Here is a 10773-nt window from a genome sequence, read left to right on the forward strand (position 1 = left end):
TGAAGGTACGGGAACCCTTCTCTGCACACTTACTGCTGGCTCTTCTTTAACTGCATCACTGCATGGATGTACAGTCAACGGGTCGACCTCGGGTTCTGTCTTGATGACATCCATTACAACTGAAACAACGCGAGATAATTACTGTCCAGTGCTGTGCAGACGATACTTATGAATGCCGTGGCAGGCCAGCATGCGGAAATGGCATTTCCTCCTTTTTGATGAAACAGTTATAACTCTGTGACTCGGTCCCCAGAGCCTCGTTTGTTAAAAACAGGTTGCACCATAGGAAGGTGAGGATGGGGTTGAGTAGGGAGGTTATGGAATGCACTTCACTACTCCTTGCAACCCACCACCGATATGTGTAAAATATTAATTTATTAACTATGAAGGAATATGTGACATTTCTTAGCACAATATTGCTTCAAACAATTCGATCATGTACCATGCTTCGCATTTTGAACCTCTGATACTACAGAACAAGCAGAACAATACAAATATTTAAACTTGGTGACAATTAAGACTTCCAGGTAAATGTAAGGCTGAAACAGGTAGACGTGTATGTGTGTGTGTGTGTGTTTGTTTTGGTTCTAAGTCTGGAGAAACAAAAACCCTCAACGACATCTGGGTGGCTCTTCGTGTTTTCAGCAATACATGAAAAATGACAGTAGTCCTCACATGTAAATCACATTAAATTTCAAAGACAAAAAGAAAGTAGAACACTCCAACCAAATACACAATCTGAATGCTGTAGACACATAATGTACAAAAGAATGCCAAACATTTATACATTCACATTCATGGAGAAAAAATAAGAGGAAATATACTGCAAAAAATGTTGTGGCCTCTCTGCTTTCATAAATGTTCATCCATATCCAAACTTATTCGTTCAGAGCACTTAAGTCCAAAAAAGTAGGTCCAGAACATTTTTGTCCATTGTCGGTAAATAATAAAAAAAAAAAAAAATCACAAGAAATGGACATATGATGTCATGGATATGCATATGGTACATCAATGTGTTTAAGTGTCGAAAAGAAACAAACCATTGCTAGTAAAAGACTGCTACTGTTACCAACATCACTCATACAACACAAATAGGGAGGAGGCTATACTGGCAATGTGGACACAGGTCAAACTGTAATGCACATTGCATTACAAATGTAGATTTGGAAAACATAAATACAAAATTGACCTTGTTGCACATCTTCATCCACCACACAGTGCTGCAGTGGAAGCACGAGAGGTGACGTGAAGAATAAAGGACATAGCTAGGAGGTCGCCTAATGCAAATCCACATGAAATTAGGGGATAAAATATGGGAGAAATACAAAATGAAGTTTTAGTAAAAATGCCCGAAAGCCAAAATATTAAGACTAATCAACCTACAGCAAAACAGAGCAAGATCGGCAATTTAATGTAAGTAAATCGAATCAACAGTTTCTTCTATATGATAGTCTGAGGAAGAAAATATTTTTGGAATGGAAGAAGAAAATGGAATAGAAACATATAATTTAGTAACTCAACTGTGTAATGAGATTTTTGGCCTGAACCTGAACAATGATCATATTGAAGAAACCTTCAGTATTGGAAGAGGGAAGAATCGTCCCACAATAGTGAAATTTACGAGTATGAGGGCAAAAATATTTATCTTATCACTTGAATATGCTGAGAAGTAGGAACTTAAAAATTTGAGCAGGACTACAAGGAGTAAGAGAAAATCGTTACCACCATTTATGAAAGCGGCTAAATCGAGGGTTCAGTTTGCGATCTTAGTGAAGGATAAAATAAAGATAAATTGAAAACTATATGACTTAGAGTATTGTCAGAGGAACCTCAATTCACAGAAATCCCAGGTATCCAAAGGTAAAAATTACCTGACAAGAGAGAAGAATAATTATGTACATATTTCGTCCCCTAATAGATTGAATACTGAACATTATAAACGAGTTGGAATGATCGGGTCAGCAGAATGAAGTATGGACGAGATTAAAGCTCATATCAGAGACCAGGGAGGGGCCTATTTCATAAAACTTGACAATGGTAATACCGTTATTCTGACAAATAACAAATGACGATTCTACAAATTTTCAAATTTCTGTTTCACAAAGCATTATGAAAATTTGTCAGATTTCTGTTTCATTAAAGTTCACCATGACATGTAAAATTTTACAATTTGTCAAGATTTTTCTGATACATTTAAATTTATGAAACAGACAAGTCTCAATTAATTTGTTGACAATTCTACATATTTGTAAAATTGTCATAAAATTCTGACACCTCATGTTTCACATGTAGTAGGAAGGTGACAATTTATTGTTGCAGTATTTAGATCATATTGTAACTGGGGCTATTGAATATTGGTGTGGATTTCAGGGCAAATACCTTTTTTATGTAAGTCATATTCAATACTAGCAGCCCAGTGATTATTACAGGGGGAACCACGCAGGACAAAGAGGATAAATCTAAATTACATTTTCGGTGAGTTTGTATTCATGGAAAAATTTCCTATTAGCAAAATATGAGCTGAAAATATGCGCGACATAGGAGATTTGCTGCACAAAACAAAATTAAATAACTTGATCCAAAATAATTATTGTGTGTTCTTATACAGGCCGGAAATGGAGCTCAGTAGCACTTGACTGCTGATGCATATCGATTATCGAAATCAACCCACAGCCCTTTATGAGGGCAACCAATTTGCCAAGAATTGACGGAATTATTGACGAGTCCTTGATAAAAAAAATTACAGATGATAAGAGTCAGAGTCAGAAATCTGCTGAGCAAGTGGAATAGTGGACCGATCAGGACAATGCGGAAACATATGGTGTAAGAGACAACGTGAGTCAGCAGGAGGCAAGAAACAAGAGAGCTTTACGGGAAGGTGCAGTTAGCTTTCAGAGAAGATGCCAGGATTCGACAAGGATGAGAGGAGAGGAGAGGAGATTATGCTTTCGTCACCACAGAGCAGTCTGTTATCGATGTTGGGTGGAATTAAGGAACAAAAAAAAGTTACAATTTAAGAAGTTGGTGCATGAGCAGAATAAAATAAATAAAATGTCAGAAAGAAAAATGACATTTGAAATTAACAGATTGTAATATAGTAGTTTGGTGATGTAACTTAATGTTGATAAATCGTGTTTAGTGTGATGAAAGAGTGTTTAAGAGAACTTGGACATAGAGATCAGTTAGGAAGTAACAGAATTGAAATGGATGTTGGGAAATTTAAAACATTGTCTAGTTAATTAATATAGATATCGGTAGAAGTATAAGGCAAAGAACTAAATTTTAGAAAATGATGTAGGGAAGTTCTGAAATATGATATTAGTGAGGATAGTTACAATTTTTAGATAGTTTGTTATGAGTGTTGTTTGAGGTTAAGGAATGGATGACCAAACTGAAGTGAACTTGAAACTCATGTCAACATTTAGCAAAATTATTAAAATGATGTGTATTAGGAAGAATAGGATCGCGTATGTGCATACATAATGGCAACATCAGCATAGAGAATGTATTTACTGTGTTTTAGTCTGAGATGTCATTATATACATTGCAAATAGAAGAGGCCCCAATACGAACCCCTGGGGTATCCCCACGTTCACTACTCACCAAGTTGAATATTGGTCATGGTTTTCGGCGTAATAGATCGACTATTGATCAGATTTTTTGTATTCGACAGATAATGGAGAAAAATTGGGAGTATAAGGGTACAGTACATCAGTTATTCATAGATTTAAAAAAGGCATATGACTCGGTTAAGAGGGAAGTATTATATGATATTCTTATTGAATTTGGTATTCCCAAGAAACTAGTTCGATTAATTAAAATGTGTCTCAGTGAAACATACAGCAGAGTCCGTATAGGTCAGTTTCTATCTGATGCTTTTCCAATTCACTGCGGGCTAAAGCAGGGAGATGCACTATCACCTTTACTTTTTAACTTCGCTTAGAATATGCCATTAGGAAAGTTCAGGATAACAGGCAGCTTCTTGTCTATGCGGATGACGTGAATATGTTAGGAGAAAATACACAAACGATTAGGGAAAACACGGATATTTTACTCGAAGCAAGTAGAGCGATCGGTTTGGAAGTAAATCCCGAAAAGACAAAGTATATGATTATGTCTCGTGACCAGAATATTGTACGAAATGGAAATATAAAGATTGGAGATTTATGCTTCGAAGAGGTGGAAAAATTCAAATATCTTGGAGCAACAGTAACAAATATAAATGACACTCGGGAGGAAATTAAACGCAGAATAAATATGAGAAATGCCTGTTATTATTCGGTTGAGAAGCTCTTATCATCCAGTCTGCTGTCCAAAAATCTGAAAGTTAGAATTTATAAAACAGTTACATTACCGGTTCTTCTGTATGATGTTGAAACTTGGACTCTCACTCTGAGAGAGGAACATAGGTTAAGGGTGTTTGAGAATAAGGTGCTTAGGAAAATATTTGGGGCTAAGCGGGATGAAGTTACAGGAGGATGGAGAAAGTTACACAACACAGAACTGCACGCATTGTATTCTTCACCTGACATAATTAGGAACATTAAATCCAGACGTTTGAGATGGGCAGGGCATGTAGCACGTATGGGCGAATCCAGAAATGCATACAGAGTGTTAGTTGGGAGACCGGAGGGGAAAAAGACCTTTAGGGAGGCCGAGACGTAGATGGGAGGACATTAAAATGGATTTGAGGGAGGTGGGGGTATGATGATAGAGACTTGATTAATCTTGCACAGGATAGGGACCGCTGGCGGGCTTATGTGAGGGCGGCAATGAACCTTCGGGTTCCTTAAAAGCCATTTGTAAGTAAGTAAGTAAAAATTACATACTGCTGACGGTAATAAAGATAGGAGAACCAGGTAACTGAGTTGTCAGAGAGGTGCAGTTTGCAGTGGAGCAAGTCTATGTTCACGGAACTGAATGCATTTGTGACGTCTAGAAGTGTCAGTCACAGCTACCATTGCTTCACGAATGTCTTCAGTTACTTTTACAATGGCAGCAGCAGTACTACGTTGTACACAGAAGCCAGATTGATACCAATCCAGAAGATTGTGCTCGTTCAGATTATCAGAAAGTTGCTTGTGAATGATTCGTTCCAGTGCCTTCGACAGGGCAGGTAAAAAGCTGATAGGATGGTAGTCACGAGGTACTGATGGGGTTTTGACTTTAGAAATGGGATGTATATAGGCTTTTTCCAAATATTGGGGAAAGCTGCAGTGGTAATAGAGGCATTAAAAATGTGTATCAGTGTAGGTAACATTATATGCTAGATATTGTTTACTAGAATAATGGTAATGCTATCTATATCAGTTACTTTTGATTTAATCCATCTCAATGCTGAAAAGATTCTTCAGGAGTAAATTTTCACATTTAGGAAATACGGCGGTGTTATCCATTGACGCACGACGAACTTGATATGTAAGGTATGTATTTGGGCAGACTGGGTGAGCATACAGCTCTCCCAGGGGTCACATCCAATTTCCACTGTTCCATACTATAAATCCTAGGCATTCTCAAGGTATTTCAGGAATTTCCTCTAGTGACTAGTTCATAAGTAACCTTCCCGATTTAGCCTAAGTAGTAAATATGGCAAATGTAAACACATGAAAGATAGCTACTGGAAGGCTGTTAGCTTCTTACAGTCGACAATGGAGGAACACGAAATCGTTCAATGTAACAATAAAGCAGAGTCAGTGACAGAGGTTAAGTTGCCATAACTTAGGATCCCAAAAGTTTCAGGTAAGTTACATTTCAATAATGGGTGTCATTTAAAGAAACGTTTATGTCCTTAGTTGGTGATAATACACAAACAGTACACCAGTGCTACATGTACCCCACCGCTAAAGAATTCGGGGCAATTGATGAGCACGATGCTTAGAGGCGTGACTTGCTGAAACGACATTTGATAATTTATACATTTCGTCCAAGTGTGTTCTTTGTGCAATACTTAATGCGATATGTAGTGCAATAAAAAGTGAAAAGTGTTGTGACTGTGATGAAAATGTTGAAATTCGTTTACAGTGCCACATTGGCAGTAATAAAAGTGTGCAATATTCATTTATAGTGGCGGGTGGATGCTCTACCTTGAATAAATAACCTAACCTGTCACAGATTCGTATATCGTCGTTGTTTCTGCAGTACCAACTCGGATACATTTCAGAACACGGATTCCTTCCTTTCCCTCATTCTTCAAAATTCCAACCTTGTGGACACAATTTATTGGCACTGAAAAGTGTCTTTTCGTAAGCATGATGATGAGCATTCGGCAAACGGAGACAAATCTGACCTTTTTAGTATTTTAAGATATAATTGTCCTCTAACGACCAATTGAGCAGGTTGTCTTTTTCTTTTATCGTAACTGCCAATGAACTTCTCATTTCTACTAGCAAATGCCGAATTAATAATTATACGTATTGTTATAAATTATTTAACTCCTTTTTCGTTTATGTTTCATATACCTAGAATAAAGGAGGTTTGATTGAAATTATGGATATTATCGATTGCGGAAGGAAATCGTCTTACCTCGTGTAGTAGTAACGGGCACGCCATGTTTATTGACATTCTGCTAAATACTGCAAATACCGCCATTATAGTATTCGAAAAAATCACGTAGAACTCAGCGAACTTATACAACCTTCATAATTAACAAATAGTTCATAGTCCTTCGTTAAATTATTGTTCCAATGGTCACTTATTGCATTATACACATTACCACATAATAAATTCTGTCGCGGCTCGCATAAACACAATCTTAAATGTATATTATTTCCGGCATAACGTAGAATCGAAATGTGGTGACAGCCATTTCTACGACCACGACGTGCAACTAAGCAGGTTAGCCAATACGTAACATACAAAAGTACGACATGACAAAACAGAACAAAACCAATTTCCTTCCTTCTATTATGTTCATGTATAAAGTACGGACAAGACAATACAACGAGTCGCCATGTATGGCGGTATATAAGAACAAAATATGTCATTGCGAAACGCCATTAGGCCGACTTGACCATCATAAAAATAATGTGACCAGCACTGACAAAAGTTAATCATAATTGCACACTTACTATCCCAAAATTATTTACACTTAAGTACAGCACTCATAATAGCAATTAATTAACTATTTGAACCTTTATGTTTTTTTTTATTTATAGTTTATTCATTGCCATTGCAAACATGTTGAAACTGCGCCGTCTGTTTTAGATTGAAATTTATATACAATATAATATCTGACATAAAGCTATAATTTACTAAATGGGTAAATATTATCAAAATACTCAATAAAATAATATTAAGACAGTACCATCTGTGTTGAAACTCTCTGAATAACAATCCAGGCTTAACGGAAACAGTACATTAATACATTGCAAACAAATCAAATTCCTGCCACTTAGATCGCCAATGCAGCAGTGCCATTTCATAAAATGTCCGACTCTGGCCAAAGAGTTTGTAATATTTACAAACTCATTGACTCTGGCTAAGCCAGGGTTGCCAATTGGGCGATATTTCGCCGTTTGGAATACATAAAGATTTTGCGGCCTATTTTTTAAGAATTGCGACTATCGCCATTTGGGCGACTTTTTCCTGGAATTTTGCGAAATTCTGGCGACATAGAAAAACTGACGCAATCGATTATTTTATTTTCTTTACTTATTAGTTTTAAAAATACACATTCTATAATTCAAATTATTATTCTTGTTATTAGTAATATTACTATTTTATGTTTATTTTCTCGTTTTATTTTCCTCGCAAATGTTAAATGCTGGTGTAGTCAGAAAAATTTCATTCTTCTCTGGTTCTCAGCCAGGTCAGTTGGACAGTTGCAGTATTATTGTTGCGCTGTATCATTTTCCATGTTTGCTGATGTGACATGTATTGTCTTCACTATATTCCATGGCAGTGATTAATTAATGTACTTAGTAGGCCTAATAAATTGTGAGCAACTGACACTAGTATGCACAATATGATTAAATTACTACAATTGGTATAATAAATCTTGATCTTATATTTAATTCAATAATGAAAAATAATTGGAAGTGGGCGTTTCTTAAAATGAACTGAAAACTCAGTCACTGTTGAGGAGCGAGTTCTCGGCTTTGTTTCAGACAACTTTACAAAAAAAATACACTGCAACAATATTATTTAACGTGCTGAGAACCTTCTGGCAATTGTTACATTACATTAAGTTGAACTGAGAAGTATAATACAACATTTTCATAAGTAATATTATATTACTAAGCCAATTATGTTATTTTTTGTACCATAAATGAAGTATTATATTATAAATACAAGATCCCATTGAATGCGGACAAACACACATAAGGCAGACTGGTCGCACTACAGACGACAGAACACAAGAGACACCTCAAACTACATTACCGTGAGGAATCAGCCGAGGCTCAACACAGCACAGAAAACGAGCACAGGATCCTGATCGACCAGATTGAGATCGTGAAGAAACCCAAGCACTATTGGTAACGAGTAATCCTGAAGGCCATTGAAATTACATTAGAAAAGAACAACTTCAACAGGGACGGTGACCTGCAGCTCAGCAAGGCCTTGAACAGACTAAAACCCTCACGAGAACCTGCACCGAGTACCGAGGACCAGCACCTAGCCAAGGCAGCCGATCCAAGCTTGCCATCCGCCAACATCACAAGAGGAACCCCGGCAGGGGCGGAGCTTATGAACATACAGAATTCCCGGCCTCGGATTGGTCCCACCACTAGCCAATCCCGCATCATCTGACCGAACCAATTTATATATATATATATATATATATATATATATGAGAGACATTCAGACATCGGTGTCATCAGTTCCCTGAAGATGGCTACAGAGTCGGTAGCCGAAAGTTGGAGTATTCCACAACTTTAACTCGGCTGATAGCCCGTGAATCCATCATTATGAATCAACGCTGAGAAAGCCTGAAGTCATATAGGCAATTATAGTGTAGTACATGCTGCAATGAATTAAATTATGATATAGTTGCAATATTGGCTGATATCAAGTGGCTGGCAGACGTAGTTCTTAACTTCTTACAGAATTATTAAGATTTTGTTCATTTCCTTCATAGTGACAAGTTGTGTAGTTAATAGTGCCAGGTGTAAGTCTGTGTAACAACTGGAACATTTGAAAAGAAATAAGGAAACAATGGAAAAATCTTCCAATATTTAAAGGTAACAATACAATCAGTTTATTTAAATTGTCACTGTGAGAAATGTGTAACTAAGTTACTTTTATCTTAATTTTTTTTAAGTATTAGACATATACACTTAATATTACTTGTTATGCAAACTAAGTTGGCTGAAGGAAGCCAAAGATTCGAACCCAAACAAAGAAGACAGATGTTCTGTCTGCAAAATTAATCTGCGAGCACACAAAACAGTTCTAGAAAAGCACGCTAAAACAAAACAGCATCTACGAAATGTAACTTTTCTGAATCCAGAAAAAGCTCGGAACAGTTGGTATGTACCATACTTAGTGTTTTTCTGTGTTACTGAAAATGTCGAGAATCACGGATTCAAAGTAAATAGGGATATCATAATTCTAATATCCTTAACTCTTCGTGAAACATTTTGGAAATTATAGAATTGGAATTTATACCAAGCTAATAAAACTTATTCCCATACTTTCCTATTTTTCTGGTATTATTGCTGTATCAGATGGAAAACAAAAAAAAAATTAATTCTTGCTGTGCATGCAGCTGTCCATACTGCGGTATCATTTAAGTACAATACTTAAAAATCTGGAAAAGGAACCACCTTAGGAAACCTTCGATTACACACAAGGAAATGTTTCGAAATTAATTTCCAATGTACTGTTGATAGAATTGATTAATGGAGGAAGAGTCCCTGACATTCCAGTTCCAAGTAGAGAAAGAAGACGACTCGCTTTCAGATTATGTGAAACAGGATAACAAAATGCTACAATTCCTAAGTGAAAAAAAGGGTTGGAACATGGAATGAATACAAAGTGGAAAGTTCTTGAAATAAATCTCTATATGTTGTTAGCAAGCAATAACTGTGCCTCCTGCACAATGACTTTAGGTATGTAACACTGTTAATCCACCACACGTGTGATACAGATTAGTGCTACTGTTAATAAAAGCACTCGGAAGTAATAGATTTTGCAGATTCAGCACACATGCATGCACTCTATCAGCCACAAACAGTCTACCATCTAATCTTAATGTTGGAAAAGCTCTGATTGAAAGTGACTGCGTTACCAACAGCAGTTCGAAGCACACATGTCCTTGAGGTAATCAATTAGGCAACTGATTTGGTAAAATGCACATCACAATCTCTCGAGATTCTAGTACTACCTCGGGCAATATACTTCCGTGTTATATGTATCTATAAATTATAAGCAAACTGTTGTCAGAACACAGAAAGGGAAAAAAGAAAATTATGAACAAGACACTGACATAAATACCAGACAATATGAAGCTGAAAGCATTGAATTACCTAACACAACGCCATACGAAATAAATCAGGCTTTACCATGGCCCAATGCAACTAATCATGTGAGAAATATTCTTCTGTATGAATTTTATTTTTATTTTATTGGGTTATTTTACGACGCTGTATCAACGTCTAGGTTATTTAGCATTTGAATTAAATGAAGGTGATAATGCCAGTGAAATGAGTCCGGGGTCCAGCACCGAAAATTACCCAGCATTTGCTCATATTGGGTTGAGGGAAAACCCCGGAAAAAACCTCAACCAGGTAACTTGCCCCGACTGGGATTCGAACCCGGGCCACCTGGTTTCGC

At 36.7% G+C, this 10773-nt stretch overlaps 1 protein-coding gene across 1 annotated transcript in view; it reads right to left on the reverse strand.

The window, feature by feature from the left end:
- LOC138695713 (zinc finger protein 235-like) overlaps positions 1 to 7379 on the reverse strand; it is a 34426-nt gene extending 27047 nt beyond the window's left edge. Inside the window, exons 1-2 of the mRNA XM_069819832.1 lie at positions 7304 to 7379; positions 34 to 119 (exon numbers count right to left, since the gene is read on the reverse strand). Coding sequence (XP_069675933.1) covers positions 34 to 114 — 81 coding nt within the window. The 5' untranslated portion in view covers positions 115 to 119; positions 7304 to 7379. The remainder of the gene's footprint in view (positions 1 to 33; positions 120 to 7303) is intronic.
- Positions 7380 to 10773: the final 3394 nt, after the last annotated feature.

The sequence above is a fragment of the Periplaneta americana genome, chromosome 3, assembly GCF_040183065.1.
Source record: "Periplaneta americana isolate PAMFEO1 chromosome 3, P.americana_PAMFEO1_priV1, whole genome shotgun sequence".
In the NCBI taxonomy this organism is placed as follows: Eukaryota; Metazoa; Arthropoda; class Insecta; order Blattodea; family Blattidae; genus Periplaneta; species Periplaneta americana.